The sequence below is a fragment of the Spodoptera frugiperda genome, chromosome 22 (assembly GCF_023101765.2).
Source record: "Spodoptera frugiperda isolate SF20-4 chromosome 22, AGI-APGP_CSIRO_Sfru_2.0, whole genome shotgun sequence".
Taxonomy (NCBI): Eukaryota; Metazoa; Arthropoda; class Insecta; order Lepidoptera; family Noctuidae; genus Spodoptera; species Spodoptera frugiperda.
In genome coordinates this window covers 1100537-1117181 of record NC_064233.1, presented here as the reverse complement: position 1 = coordinate 1117181, position 16645 = coordinate 1100537, and the positions used below count along the sequence as shown (strand labels likewise).

Here is a 16645-nt window from a genome sequence, read left to right as displayed (position 1 = left end):
GCAGGCCGCGTACCTGGTACCTTACATTCTATATTAACACTAGTTACTGCCGCCGTGCAGGGGCTCGTCGAGTGCACCGCGCAGGCCGCGTACCTGGTACCTTACATTCTATATTAACACTAGTTACTGCCGCCGTGCAGGGGCTCGTCGAGTGCACCGCGCAGGCCGCGTACCTGGTACCTTACATTCTATATTAACACTAGTTACTGCCGCCGTGCAGGGGCTCGTCGAGTGCACCGCGCAGGCCGCGTACCTGGTACCTTACATTCTATATTAACACTAGTTACTGCCGCCGTGCAGGGGCTCGTCGAGTGCACCGCGCAGGCCGCGTACCTGGTAACTTACATTCTATATTAACACTAGTTACTGCCGCCGTGCAGGGGCTCGTCGAGTGCACCGCGCAGGCCGCGTACCTGGTACCTTACATTCTATATTAACACTAGTTACTGCCGCCGTGCAGGGACTCGTCGAGTGCACCGCGCAGGCCGCGTACCTGGTACCTTACATTCTATATTAACACTAGTTACTGCCGCCGTGCAGGGACTCGTCGAGTGCACCGCGCAGGCCGCGTACCTGGTACCTTACATTCTATATTAACACTAGTTACTGCCGCCGTGCAGGGACTCGTCGAGTGCACCGCGCAGGCCGCGTACCTGGTAACTACACCCACTACATATTCATACAGTCCTCCCCCAAGGATGTGTGGCGACACCTGACAAGTGACAGATGACAGAAGTCGCACATTATACTATCGACGAGCATAACGTCATAAATATCCTGCATCGCACATATGAAGTTTACATGCGAATTAACACGGATAGAAAATCCCAACGAACAACAGTTGGGCAGAAAGTCCGCCAGGCATGATCACCTCGCCTGGTCGGAGGATCCTCCTTTTCATAGGGAACTTTACTCTCTGTTCCCTAAAGATGGAAGCGACCAGTATACAGTGACTGTCTACTACCTTCGTTCGTCTGTCCATCAATAACTGTTCCTAATCCCTCCACATCTCAAACCCCTTACTTCAAAAAGCCAGTAACGCCGGCTAATCCTCTTACAACCACGTTCTATTCCACAGTCCTCCCCCAATGACTACACATCGCGAGGATGAAAGTGTTCTGCATACAGCAACAACAGCAATAACTCTACCTAATCCCCCTCTTCTTAAACCTCCAACTTCAAAAGGCTAATCCCAGTAGTGCTGAGTCCAGTGTAGCGGATGTCCATTAGCGGCGATAATTCCTTACCATCAGGTCCATTTGCTCGTTTGCCGCCATAAACCATAAAAAGATAATATGAAAACTCCTTACCAAACGTTCAAAACTAGTCGAACTACCTCATAAGAGTTAATTATCTACATGAACATTAACTAACTTTGTCTTGACAACAATTGTCATAATTATCATACAAATATAGAAATTATTACCTAACCTTCGTCCCCCAGGTGGCAGTATCAGACGAGACGAGTGTAGCAGGTCGGCCAGGGCTGGTGGACCAGGCGCAGTTCGCGCGGGCCGCGGTGGCCATCGACCAGGCCTGTCGGGCGCTCTGCGACTCTTCTAGCAACCAGCAACAGGTGAGCGTTCAATCATTTTACAGTCGTCTCATTTTTAATACTTCTTATAATACTTAAGAATGGAAATAAACCACCCGACGACCCTAAGTCATACCGGCCTATTACGCTTTTACCATCATTAGGAAAACTTCTTGAGCGGCTTATCGTATCGTTACAAAAAACGTCCTCTCTTTTTTATATTAAAACAAAAAAATGCATTCACAATAATATGTTTTGGATTTTCATGGAGTTTTAATTTGTCGGAACCTATTCTTAAGATAATATAACTTGATTTTGTTCTTAACTATGAAAAATGTATGTCTCTCTAGTTCAGACAAAGAATAAGTCGGTCAGTCAAGGAAAGATGGCCGCATAGAAACGATGGTTAAAAAATTTGATCGATCGCTAAGTGGCATTTCGTTCATAGCTCAAGTCCTAGGTCATTGGGAACCCTTTAAAACTTTGTAAAATATCGTCAACCATATATAGGAAACATTCTACAATATACCCATTAAACAAGCATGTTCCTATATTTAGGTGCTATCGGCGGCGACAGTAATAGCGAAGCACACGAGCGCTCTATGCAACGCGTGTCGCGTGGCGTCGGGGCGCACGGCGGACGCGGGCGACAAGCGACACTTCGTGCAGGCCGCCAAGGACGTCGCCAACTCCACCGCCGCGCTCGTCAAGGAGATCAAGGCGCTCGACACCGACTACAGCGAGGTAAGTCTTGTATTATATTACACGGCGGACGCGGGCGACAAGCGACACTTCGTGCAGGCCGCCAAGGACGTCGCCAACTCCACCGCCGCGCTCGTCAAGGAGATCAAGGCGCTCGACACCGACTACAGCGAGGTAAGTCTTGTATTATATTACACGGCGGACGCGGGCGACAAGCGACACTTCGTGCAGGCCGCCAAGGACGTCGCCAACTCCACCGCCGCGCTCGTCAAGGAGATCAAGGCGCTCGACACCGACTACAGCGAGGTAAGTCTTGTATTATATTACACGGCGGACGCGGGCGACAAGCGACACTTCGTGCAGGCCGCCAAGGACGTCGCCAACTCCACCGCCGCGCTCGTCAAGGAGATCAAGGCGCTCGACACCGACTACAGCGAGGTAAGTCTTGTATTATATTACACGGCGGACGCGGGCGACAAGCGACACTTCGTGCAGGCCGCCAAGGACGTCGCCAACTCCACCGCCGCGCTCGTCAAGGAGATCAAGGCGCTCGACACCGACTACAGCGAGGTAAGTCTTGTATTATATTACACGGCGGACGCGGGCGACAAGCGACACTTCGTGCAGGCCGCCAAGGACGTCGCCAACTCCACCGCCGCGCTCGTCAAGGAGATCAAGGCGCTCGACACCGACTACAGCGAGGTAAGTTACATGGCCTAGTATTCACTACACTAGTCGATATTGCCCCCTTCTCACATTGATAAGAGACGACCATTAATTGAAGCTCGGTCAACAACATCTATAATTATAAGCCGATATTGTTACTAATTACGAGCTCAATTGATACATTTTGAACATGTAACTTTATGTTACAAATCAAGCCTATGGAATTTCTGTCAAAACCAAAAGTCTTTGAATAAAGAATAGTATTAACTTAATCTGTTAACTACCGTGACTAACGAGACAATTGACTTTTAAATTTCCTTTTTTATTTTGATCTGGTTGGTTTGCCCTTTTTAGCTCTTCTTAGATCAAAATACCATTATCTTTATAATATCTATCGTGAAAAAGATCTCTTTCTCTCCCTCTCCATTAAGGTACGTGAGTAAACCGTAGTTTTTAGTTAATTCAAAAAACCACTACATTACATTCACATGACTCTATTGTCTACCCAGGCCAACCGGTCCCGTTGCGCGGCGGCGACGGGTCCGCTGCAGGACGCCGTGCGCAGCCTGTGCCAGTTCGCCGACAGCCCCGAGTTCGCCTCCATCCCCGCCAAGATATCGCCGCAGGCCCGCAACAACCAGGAGGCCATACTGGAGTGTGGCAGGTTGGTATTCAATCAATAAAATTAGTTATATCTACGTATAATAATCGTCAGAAAAGAATAATACTGTTGATGAAGAGAAAGAGGTATGAAAGTTTCGTAGCAATTGGCGTTCCTTTGTCTCTTCTTGTCACTCCCATGGGAGACAAGCGTGAGGTTGTGTATGAATGTGTGTTTAAAAAAATTGGCTTGATCCATTTCAAAATTTTTACGTTATTTTGTTGCTGTATCAATATGTATGATATTTTATGAATTTCAATTTATAAATTTTCGGGTTAAAGATGAATCCAATAATTCGAAGTTCATGAAAATCTAACTACATTATATGTACCCACTGGTGTCACTTGCACCCAATACCTACTGAACAGATCCAAATGAAAGGAACATAGATACATAGATTATATTCTGGAATTAAAGAGCAGGAGTAGGAACAGGGTGGTTTTTAGTCAGTAAGAGTCTGACACTCCCTCTCGCCTTACTCAAGGCGGATGGATGATTTTCCCCCCTCAAAAAAGAAAAGCCTACTGTTATCTTAGCAGAACCTCGTGTTTTATATAAATTTCAGAATGTTTACATACTCTCTTATCCCCCCAGGAACATAATCTCGGGCTCGTGTTCGATGCTGGAGTCTGCGCGGCAGCTGGGCGTGTCGCCCGCGGAGCGCTCCCACTGGCAGCAACTGGCGCTGCACAGCAAGACCGTCTCCGACAGCATCAAGGGACTCGTCGCCAACATCAAGTACGTATACTAACAACATCGACATAAAACACAATTTAACAATGTCACGAACATCACCTCTAAATAAGACAGATTGGTATAATTATGTTGATAAACGAACAGATGCATCAATCACCTAATGGTTTTTTTTATGGTATAAGCCGGTAAACGAACAGACGTATCACCTGATGGTAAGCAATCGCTGCAGCCCATAGAAACGTAAGACAACAGAGGCCTTACAAGTGCGTTGCCGGCCTTTTGGGGGTAAGGAACTTAAAGGTTTTTGGGAAATCGGGGATTGAGAAGATTGGGAAGGGAGGTAATTGGGCCTCCGGTAACCTCACTCACACAACGCAACCGTTGTTTCACGTCGGTTTTCTATAAGGCCGTGGTATCACTCCGGTCGAGCCGACCCATTCGTGCCGAAGCATGGCTCTCTCACAATTATGGTGTGACAATAACACAATTTTAATTTCCCCAACAGAGACAAGGCGCCGGGCCAGCGGGAATGCATCGCTGCATTAGACACCCTGAACCGGCAGCTGCGTGAGCTGGACCAGGCCGCCATGCAGGCTGTCGGGCAGGAACTGGTGCCCAGGAAGAACAATACGCTGCAAGGTAAGCTGTTATTGTATGAGTGTTTATTGTGTTTTCGGATGTGCTCGACTAGTTTCGAGTTATACCGGGGCAATTCTATACAAAAGTAAAGCAAATAGCTTCAATAGAGGACTGACCGACTTTTTGTTTTCTTTTTGGTAGTGCTAGCTAAGTTGACTATTAATGAAAATGTTGCAATGTCTGTAAAAGGTCGCTAAGTTTTGAGCAATATAATAATTCTGTTACTACCATCATCTGTACACTTTGATTTTGACTATTATTGGTTTTTGTCACCTTGTTAAAGTATTTTTCAAAAGTATTAGTTATTACCTCTGATGGTAAGCAATCGACATCGTCCATGTATACCCGAAACTCTAGATGAAGTTACTGTTGACTTGTCGATTTGAGGATTGTTGGGTATTAGAGTAAATGGGAAAGGGGATCATTAGGCCCCCGTGATTTCTAAAACTCCCGAAACATATTTTGAATTAGTTTTTGATATACATATCTTGATGTTTTAATAACCTAACCTAATCAGCATGCCTATAAAGTTATATGTTCGGTGTCCAGGGTACACGGAGCAGATAGAGAACAGCGCGACGGAGATGCTGGAACGCTTGGAGCCGCTGCGGGTGGCCGCCAACCAGGAGGCAGAGAACCTCGGACACGCCGTCGTACAGCTGGTGAGACACCCACTAAACTATACTTGTTTACTACCTACTTTATTCATTACTAGCTACTTCCGCGCGGTTTCACCCGCTCTGCTTAGCTCCTATTGGTCATAGCGTGATGTTTTACAGCCTATAGCCTTCCTCGATAAATGCACTATTCAACACAAAAATAATTATTCAAATCGGACCAGTAGTTCCGGAGATTAGCGCGTTCAAACAAACAAATAAACTCTTCAGCTTTATAATATTAGTATAGATTTGCATATATTATTTTGACTGCACGGTTGGCGCGGTGGCTGGGCAACCGCCTGCCGCGTAACGTGTAACGGGTTCGATTCCCACGCATGTGCACGGAGCAACTTTTTGTGTGATCCACAAATTGTTGTTTGGGTCTGGGTGTCATGTGAAATTATATGTTTGTAAACGCACCCACGACAGGAGAAAATCCCAGTGACGACAACGTTTAAGAAAAACATATAAACCTTCCTCTTGAATCACTCTATCTATTAAAAAACTGCATCAAAATCCGTTGCGTAGTTTTAAAGATTTAAGCATACAAAGGGACATAGGGACAGAGAAAGCGACTTTATTTTATACTATGTAGTGATTATTTAACTAAACATACCAATCTTGTAACAGGTATCATACGCGGAGCCCCTAGTAACGGGCACGGTGGGTGCGGGTTCGAATCTGTCGGAGTCCAGTACCCAGGGCGCCCTGTTCGAGCACGCGCGCACTGTATTGGAGACCCTGGCGCTGCTCGTGCAGGATGCCAGGACTGCTGCTGGGAACCCACGGGTAAGGGATTATAAAAATAGTTGAAAAAATATAATTATTTATTTAGTTATAGTTTATGATAATGTAATGTGATTGTTTTATGATCTATCCAATACAAAAATATTTCTTTCAATTTGAAACAGTAGTTCCTGAGCTTTGCTCGTAAACAAGTTCTTGGTTTCTTTAAAAAGTCTTTGACTATATTTTTATGTGCCATGATCAAAAGTGTACAGAAATAACACTGTTTTACAAAGAGATTTAAATTAAAAGTTTAGTTATTTTTAATTTATCTATTTTAGCTAGAAAACGATGTGACATTATCATAAGGCGATTTAGGTTTTAAACTATTCGAATTTGTGGAAAGATCAAACAAATATGCAATTACTTGTTGTACAGCATTATCCACAAAGTATGATCTAAAACAAATAAATAAATTGCCACCACATATTAATAATATAACCAACATTAAAAATAACACCATTCTCACCATCTGCAGGCGGTATCAGCGCACAGCAAGGTGGACATGCAGGTGTCGCAGTGCCGCTCCGCGCTGGCCGAGCTGCAGGCGCAGGTTCGAGAGCTGAGCGCGGCGCGCGGCGCCATCGGACCCTTGCTGGACACCATGCAGCGGGCCATCGCCCGGCTTACTGAGCACAGGTACGTTGGGACTGCAGTCTCATACTATCTGCAGATATACATTTCATAAAAGTCATCATCTAAGACTAATGATACTGTTTTATCACAGTATGTAGGCAACATTAGTTATCAATTCTAAATACTAATCTAAATATCACACTAATATTATAAATGTGAAAGCTGAAAAAGTGTTTGTTTGGATGTTTGTCCTTCAGTCACGCTGAAACTACAGATCGAATACCTTTTATCGCACGACAAGGTGGGCAAAGTGGCTCGTAGAAACTAATAAATATATAATATTTTTGTGTACTCGTAACTGCAACACTGCTGAGCAGCTATCGACGCGATGAAAGAATGAGCCTTCATCACATAATAGATAAGCTGTGCAACTATATGACCATTTCGACTGATACTAAGCTATGCAGATGTGCAGCTCGAGTATGCGATGTATACGATGACGATAGTAGAGATGCCATCCATAACACGCATCTAGTGCTAAGCTATGTGTACCAATAAATATGATAAGTGGAAGCCAAACGCATCCACAGCATACGTACAACATACGAACGTAGCATAGCGCATCTCTGGTGGAAAAGTACTCTAAACATCCAGCATTTTTAGAATAGCGCTCTACATTTTAATAGAAACAGGAGCACTAATTGTACCGTGGCATCTAAATAATAAAAAGCAATGAACAGTTAGTTTATTTATATGCACCTACCTCACTAGCCAACGAACTTTCATCCAGCTATGACATCATACTGACATAATGGACACAAACATACGAACATACATATATTATTATATGTTACTCGCCGTAGATTCGTACGACCTTAACCGCGCGCCGCTCAGCTGTAGTAGATACCGCGGCGACTATTTCGGGACCAACTATGACACACATGTAGCGTGTAACGTGTATGTAGGCTTTTAGTTTACAAAGCATAGCCATTTTGTTATGTTAAAAGTATGTAATGTTGTATTGGCCTAGAGGTTTAAGACGACCGCTTCTCATGCACGTGGGTGCGCGTTCGAAATTCTTGCAACCGCAATTATTTTTTATGGTATAAGCCGGTAAACGAGCAGACGAATTACCTAAAGTAAGCGCCGCCGCCCATGGACATCCGCAACACCAGAGGCGTTACAAGTGCGTTGTCGGCCTTTTGGGAGTGCCGGTGTTTAAGGGTTGTTGGGAAATCGGGGATTGGGATCTGGTGACCTAACCCACACAACGAAAGCGTTGTTTCACGTCGGTTTTCTGTAAGGCCGTGGTGATACCGCGAGACCACTTAGTTTGAAGATTTTTGGGGAATCAGGGATTAGGAAAATTAGGGAGAGTGGTAATTAACCCTCCCTATCCTACAATAAAATTTATTCATGTAACACAATATTCAAGCACATAATAAATCGACATTTGCAACAAACTCCGAACCCCACTTGAAACCAAAACCACTCACAATAATGTACCAGACAAACTCGCTATCACTTCGACCACTATTGATCTTCCCGCCGGGTATATTTACGTGGCTAATTAAAGCTTTACCAGCTCCTTAAGTGTCGTTCATTGAGAGCTGCAGTTGGCAAGGGGCCAACGTTACGGCAGTCGATGATCTAACTAAAGATGGTATATTTAACGGGGAGTGATCTATTGTAGGTATATGTATGTATGTATGGTGTATTGACCAAGATATAGGTAGGATACCGAGTGTATATATAGTGTTTGTGAACGCTTTCAAAAATGCTTCAAAGTCAAAGTCAAAGCATTTATTTCAATTAATCCTAAATTAGGCATTTTTGAAATGTCAAATTGAATTTTCCGCCTGTCTGTCTGTCAGTGAAGCTAGGTACGGTACTCGTTCCAAAGTGTAGCTTCGAATGGAGAAGAACAAGCAAGAAACTCCATCGTTACTCTTTTTAAAAATAAATGTAGTTTTCCAATCTCTCTGATACACTATTTGATCATTTACCTATTAGAACAATTTAACGGTAATACAGCGTCAAACTATTGGGACTATAAAACCAATTTGTGAAGATAAAATAAAGGGTTAAATCATATTAAAGATATGACATTGAACCCATTATCTCTTCGTAAAAAAATAAACTTAACATTTGCCAAAACCCGGAGCTGTGGAAGGAATATAACACTATATATTTACTAGTTTTCACCAGCAACACACACAAATACCTATAACCCACCAATCAGTCTAGACTTCCCAAAACATCTAGATCTATGCAACACAACGTGCGCGCGCGCACCTTGTTTACTACAACACTCAGTTGACTTACACCTCTCGTGGGGGGTACACGTCTTTATAATTAAATACAAATTATTTATGTATTGTATAAAAGTGTTCGTTAAAATAATAGTTAGTTTAGTTCAGTGTGTGTTTGTGTGTGTGAAGTGATTTAGTGCTTTTTAAAGTGGATATTGCAACATGGATGAGTTGAAGTTAGTTGTTTTTTATTTTGAATAAGTTATCTTGTCTTGTAAATTAAGGAGAATTTTAGTAAACCTACGTTACATTCCTCGTTTATTAATGGAGTCGGATTTTGTGACTATAAACAATACAATATAATTGAAACTTTTAGTGTAATCTGTGAAGTCGATGTGTGAGAACTAGTTCATAGTAATAAAGCTTCTACCTACAGCTTTTCCCGCAGGAATCTCCGATAAATAGTAAACAACGGCCGGTGTCTCTCAATACTTCCAACCATCTTCCAACTATGTCAATATTTGAAGTTTGATTGAGTACATAAAACTTAGAGATGGAAAACAAACTTAAATTCAATCATTCAATTGATATTTTCAAGGAATTTTCTTTCACAAGATACACATCAGATGTACCCAATTGTACGTTTAGTATATCCGCCCGTCTGACGTCAGCTCTGGATTCTGATTGGAGATCAATAACTTATATATTCTTATATTATTTTATTATGACACGAACCAACTGCTTTATGCTGCGAGAATTCAAGCTTTGAAGGCGGATTTATGTGACATATGCATACATAGTTATGTTAGACTACCTAGCGGGTTTACCGGGGTTTAGTTCGAAAAGCAGTAGGAATTGGGTGGTTTTTAGTAAGTTAAAGTCTCACATTCGCCTCGTCCAAGGCGAGAGAAGACAGTGGATGACTTTTCCACTCCTTAAAAAAGTGCTTTACTAATATGACTGCTCCTTTTATCAAGTCGTCGAAAATGCGATTGTCTTGACGATAGTAGATTTCTACTAGTACTCTAGAATTTTGTTCACTAGAAACACGGAAGAAATATGACAATGCATTAGGCTCACACTTATAACACATGATACTTATAACATAATAGTCTTTACGTCAGTTTGTCAGTGCAGCTAAGTACATGTTCCAGTATATTTGAGTGCGGACTACCTAGCGGGTTTACCGGAGCTCCGGCTCGAAAGTAGGAGTAGGAACGTGGTGTTTTTAGTCAGTAAGAGTCTGACACTACCTCTCGCTTCACCCAAGACGGGAGAAGTCATAGGATGATTTCCCACCTTCCAAAAGATAAAATGTGCTCTTCCCTTCGGAGTCGTCGAAAAACGTGACGTTAAACAAGTCACAAAACGTCCACTGCTAGAACATACTCTCCTTCACAGTATGTGTGAATGTCTAAACTAAGACCCACCCCCCAATATAGTATATTACTACACAATATTCGACTGTACACTCCATAATATTCCCAATAAATAAAGCTATCGTTCCATCAGTCAATGTCGCACCCGCTGACAGCGGCCGGAGCTCGTAAAGTTTATTTTAACTCCACGGTAGCGCGAATTATATCGTCGCGATACGGACGCAAGGTCGGCTTGCATCTCTACGCGTATCTAACTGCGAGTGCTGGGAGCAGGGGTGTGGCTAGCTTTCTAGTATAGACTAGACTAAACTATATGTATAGAGGATCGTATTTCGAGATGATACACGCAACTTTAGAAGATTGACATTGAAATGCATTGCATGGGTATTCTTTAAACATAATATTTATAATAACTATTTTGAGATAACATTAAGTAGTTAGTATAAAAATCGCGGTTTACACACGTATGTTAAAGAAGAAAAGGTATACTTTGCTAGAAAAGAGTCACAGAGGGACTGAAGAGTCCCCTGTGACTCTTTGAGCAGCGTGCAGTCTATTCTGTAATACATCTACACATAGAAAAGAGAAATATAGATCCATAACATATTAAATCCGTGTATAAACATATTAAATACATACATTAACCTTTTAACCAGTGAGGTAGACAGTTCAAGAGGTTACAGCGCGTTCAAAACAATTAATGATAACAGCTAACAACTATTATTAGTAACATAGTCACACCTTTTAATCCATGAACCTCACAGAAAACCGACATGAAACAACGCTTGCGTTGTGTTTTGTTGTGTGATTGAGGTTACTGGTTGCCCAATTACGCCCCTCTTCAATCTTCTCAATTCCCGATTCCTCAACAACCCTTAAATTTCTAACCCCCAAAAGGCCGGCAACGCACTTGTAACGCCTCTGGTGTTTCAGGTGTCCATGGGCGGCGACGATTGCTTACCATCGGGAGATGCGTCTGCTCGTTTACTACTCGTTTATATACCATAAACAAAAAAAACCTAGGCAGTCATTTTTTATACTGTATAACAGAACGTGAGTTAGTCTTCTGGTATACAGCAGGCTTCATTCCAGACTCCGTGCCGTTACTAAGAATTTGATTTGGAAGTATTGAAAACGTCTATTAATTAATGTCCTTTGCTTAACCAACCGATTGCTCAGCAATCACTTTAGCGATTACTCGAGAAAATATGTATCTGTTAATAGTTGGCACCCCTATGTACTCGTAGTAAATAACAAAGCAAAGCTCCCAGTATATAGGCCGAGCATCGTGCGTGTGTTTGTCCGCGCGTCCCACTCGCGCAGCTGGGCGCGCTGTGTATATGAATTGTTTATTGCTATACTTTCCATTCTTACACACAGTATTATTGTGTGAAATACTTGCAGTTTGGCGAACATATTTGTGGTTTGATGTGGTTAAAGAGGTTAGCGAAATATTTCTACTCGGAACTCTACCCACTTACGCTAGGTTGGGGTTCACACACGTCTCATTCCCTAGTCACCATACAAGCCACAAGACTTCCACGAACATAACCATCCCCAAATGACTTGAGTCTCGATTTAAATATGAAAAACACAATCATTTTCAAATGATGACAACTTATGAACACCTACATGTCGTTATCTTACCCTACTGGAAAACATACGATGATGGATTTAATACGTACTTTTATAAAATACTTAGTTTCTTGCTCGTTCTTCTCCATTCGAAGCCACAAGCTGTAAGCTTTGGAATGCCTAGCTTCACTCATGAACAGACTGATAGACTGTTACTTATTTCTTTATTTATTGACATTTCAAAAGTACTTATTTATTATTGTTTATTTAGAATAAATGATTTGACTTTTATTAAACATATTTATAATTATGTTTAATAAAATTAATATGTCCGTGTGTTTGTTACAGAATGTCTCTGATCGGTTCGTACGACGAGTCGGACTCGTACGTGGACTATCAGACGCGCATGGTGGGCGCCGCCAAGGAGATCGCCAGGCTCGCTACTGACATGGTAAGCTTATGGTCTTTACTAGGCATATAGGGTGACCGGTAATTAGTGAACGATATTTAAACACGTGATTGTACTCATGATTACAAACAACTTTGCCGAAGAATTTTTATTGTATACTCATTAGTATTATTTTTATTATTTAATCATAAAATTATAAAATGATTAAAAAGCTAGGTAATTATATTAGGTGATAATAATATAATTGCGACTAAAATTACTCCAAATCTGTTTAGTCTCATTGACTAATCAATACACTAGCTTTGCCATATTTATTCAAAGTTTCTCAAATTCGATAGCATGGCAATTGGCCCAAACTTGCTACATGACGTTAGCTTTCCCGTGCAAAACTTTTTAAGTAGTCCACGCGTTATTGTATCCAAGTCTTGAACTATGATGGTGACAATTATTCGTAAACGCAACGACACAGGAGAAACTCCTAAATTTGGCCCAAACTGGTTATAACGATTTGCTGCTGCACAAAGTAATACATGTATAGTTTTGGCTAAATCAATCGTTAAAAAAAGCACGACTTTCAATATCTGATTTGATATTGTTGCGACAGACGGCGAAGTCGGCGACGGACGCGAGCCGGCTGGTGCAGCTGGGCAACGAGATGTGCCAGCGGTACGAGCAGCTCGCGCAGGACAGCGTCGGCGCCTCCGCCACTTAAACTTTCGCTTACAGGTAACGTATTGTACCGAAAAGCAATCAGCACGAATGGGCTGATTGTTACCATCAGTGATCTGTTTGCGCGTTTACCGGCTTGTCAGTGTTGGACGTGACGTACTGAACGGATTGTATGAAATTTGTAACCGCACCCACGACATAGGAGATAGTCCTGCTGTGGGGTAAGCATTGGCAGAAGCTAGTAGTGAATACTTTGTTTATACGACTTTATAATTGAAAATACCGTTGTAAAGAAAACAATGTTCAAGTTTCGGCGACGAATGTGTCAACTCGACCCAACGAGACCACGGCTTCACAGGAAACCGGTATGAGAAGCAGTCGATGCTTAACCCCCATCTTTAATCCTCAATCTACAATCTACCAATCTCCAAAAAAGATTGTCAATGTACTTGAACTGATCTATCGCCATAGCAGTGGGTGGCGTCGATTGCTTACCATCAGTTGATATCTGCTCGTTTGCCTACCTATATCCTAATATAATAATATGTAACGAGTCAGGATCGCGCAGTGGTAGAGCGTCGGCGAGGGCGTGTCGGAGCTGATCAAGGCGGGCGGCCACTGTCGCCTGTCCGCCATCCCGCAGAACCAGCGCGCCGTCGCATGATACGCCAGATTGTCAACAGAAGGTACGGCTTGTTACTAGTACGAGCAGCTCGCGCAGGACAGCGTCGGCGCCTCCGCCACCACGCCCAACTCCGACATCGCCAACAGGTAACCATCATAGGTACCAGCTATAATACTAATATTATACATCGTGTCGGAGCAGATCAAGCGGGCGGCCAGCTGTCGGTCCGCCATCCCGCAGAACCAGCGCCCAACTCGCTGACATAGCGCCAACAGGTGTCAACTTATCATAGGTACGGCTTGTATAGATCAAACTAATCGTTATAAGTACGGAGCTGATCAAGGCGGGCAGGCCAGCTGTCGCCTGTCCGCCATCCCGCAGAACCACGCGCAACGTCGCTGATAGCGCCAAGATTGTCAACGATCATAGGTACGGCTTGTATACTCAGATAAACATCGTAAGTACGGAGCTGATCAAGGCGGGCAGGACAGCTGTCGGTCCGCCATCCCGCAGACCAGCGCGCAACGTCGCTGACATAGCGCCAAGATTGTAACTTATCATAGGTACGGCTTGTTACTAGATCACACAATCGTGTAAGCTGATCAAGCGGGCAGGCCAGCTGTCGCCTGTCCGCCATCCCGCCAGAACCAGCGCGCCGTCGCTGATAGCGCCAAGATTGTCAACGAGAAGGTACGGCTTGTTACTAGATACAACATCGTGTCGGAGCTATCAAGGCGGGCGGCACACTGTCGCCTGTCTTTTATCCCGCAGAACCAGCGCGCCGTCGCTGATAGCGCCAAGGTGTCAACGAGAAGGTACGGCTTGTTACTAGATAATCGTGTCGGAGCTGATACAAGGCGGGCGGCACACTGTCGCCTGTCCGCCATCCCGCAGAACCAGCGCGCCGTCGCTGATAAGCCAAGATGTCAACGAGAAGGTGACGGCTTGTTACTATAAACATCGTGTCGGAGCTGATCAAGGCGGGCGGCCACTCGCCTGTCCGCCACTCCCGAGAACCAGCGCGCCGTCGCTGATAGCGCCAAGATCAACGAAAAGGTACGGCTTGTTACTAGATAAACATCGTGTCGGACCCGGGAATCGAAGGCGAGACCCACTGTTCGGCTGTCCGCCATCCCGCAGACCAGCGCGCCGTCGCTGATAGCGAAGACAGTCAACGAGAAGGTACGGCATGTTACTAGATAAACATCGTGTCGGAGCTGATCAAGGATGGGCGTGCCACTGTCGCCTGTCCGCCATTTAAAAGAACCAGCGCGCAATCGCTTAGCGCCAAGATTGTCAACGAGCAAGGTACGGCTTGTTACTAGATCGGCATCGACTGGAGTGATCTACGGCCGAACAGAAAACTGGCTTGACGCTACCACAGCGTTGTGTTACGCCCAGATTGTCAACAGAGGATGCACTTGTTCCCTAAAAAAACATCGCCAATGTAATTGAAGTCCTCTGGTGTTACCATAGCCCATGGGCGGCGTCGATTGCTTCATCATCATCATCACCAACCGAGAGACGTCCATCTGCTGAACAAAGGCCTCCCCTTAGTCCGCCACGTAGAACCAAGTCGCTTACCATCATTTAATTCATCTACTCGTTTACCCATATCCTGTACATAACAATATGTAACGTGTTCCCCCAGGATCCGCGTGGCAGTGGTAGAGCTGGGCGAGGGCGTGTCGGAGCTGATCAAGGCGGGCGGCCACTGTCGCCTGTCCGCCATCCCGCAGAACCAGCGCGCCGTCGCTGATAGCGCCAAGATTGTCAACGAGAAGGTACGGCTTGTTACTAGATAAACATCGTGTCGGAGCTGATCAAGGCGGGCGGCCACTGTCGCCTGTCCGCCATCCCGCAGAACCAGCGCGCCGTCGCTGATAGCGCCAAGATTGTCAACGAGAAGGTACGGCTTGTTACTAGATAAACATCGTGTCGGAGCTGATCAAGGCGGGCGGCCACTGTCGCCTGTCCGCCATCCCGCAGAACCAGCGCGCCGTCGCTGATAGCGCCAAGATTGTCAACGAGAAGGTACGGCTTGTTACTAGATAAACATCGTGTCGGAGCTGATCAAGGCGGGCGGCCACTGTCGCCTGTCCGCCATCCCGCAGAACCAGCGCGCCGTCGCTGATAGCGCCAAGATTGTCAACGAGAAGGTACGGCTTGTTACTAGATAAACATCGTGTCGGAGCTGATCAAGGCGGGCGGCCACTGTCGCCTGTCCGCCATCCCGCAGAACCAGCGCGCCGTCGCTGATAGCGCCAAGATTGTCAACGAGAAGGTACGGCTTGTTACTAGATAAACATCGTGTCGGAGCTGATCAAGGCGGGCGGCCACTGTCGCCTGTCCGCCATCCCGCAGAACCAGCGCGCCGTCGCTGATAGCGCCAAGATTGTCAACGAGAAGGTACGGCTTGTTACTAGATAAACATCGTGTCGGAGCTGATCAAGGCGGGCGGCCACTGTCGCCTGTCCGCCATCCCGCAGAACCAGCGCGCCGTCGCTGATAGCGCCAAGATTGTCAACGAGAAGGTACGGCTTGTTACTAGATAAACATCGTGTCGGAGCTGATCAAGGCGGGCGGCCACTGTCGCCTGTCCGCCATCCCGCAGAACCAGCGCGCCGTCGCTGATAGCGCCAAGATTGTCAACGAGAAGGTACGGCTTGTTACTAGATAAACATCGTGTCGGAGCTGATCAAGGCGGGCGGCCACTGTCGCCTGTCCGCCATCCCGCAGAACCAGCGCGCCGTCGCTGATAGCGCCAAGATTGTCAACGAGAAGGTACTACTATAAAGAAGAAGATTAAGATATTAT

The 16645-nt window shown here is 44.9% G+C and overlaps 1 protein-coding gene across 1 annotated transcript in view; it reads left to right on the top strand.

Annotated features, from left to right (window-relative positions):
• Nucleotides 1-16645, top strand: part of LOC118280010 (talin-1) — a 132644-nt gene that overhangs the window by 89404 nt on the left and 26595 nt on the right. Inside the window, exons 37-48 of the mRNA XM_050702782.1 lie at nt 1445-1576; nt 2093-2278; nt 3412-3566; nt 4158-4301; nt 4765-4898; nt 5448-5560; nt 6188-6346; nt 6822-6982; nt 12474-12576; nt 13139-13225; nt 13925-13974; nt 15480-15612. Of these exons, the coding sequence (XP_050558739.1) occupies nt 1445-1576; nt 2093-2278; nt 3412-3566; nt 4158-4301; nt 4765-4898; nt 5448-5560; nt 6188-6346; nt 6822-6982; nt 12474-12576; nt 13139-13225; nt 13925-13974; nt 15480-15612 (1557 nt within the window). The remainder of the gene's footprint in view (nt 1-1444; nt 1577-2092; nt 2279-3411; nt 3567-4157; nt 4302-4764; nt 4899-5447; nt 5561-6187; nt 6347-6821; nt 6983-12473; nt 12577-13138; nt 13226-13924; nt 13975-15479; nt 15613-16645) is intronic.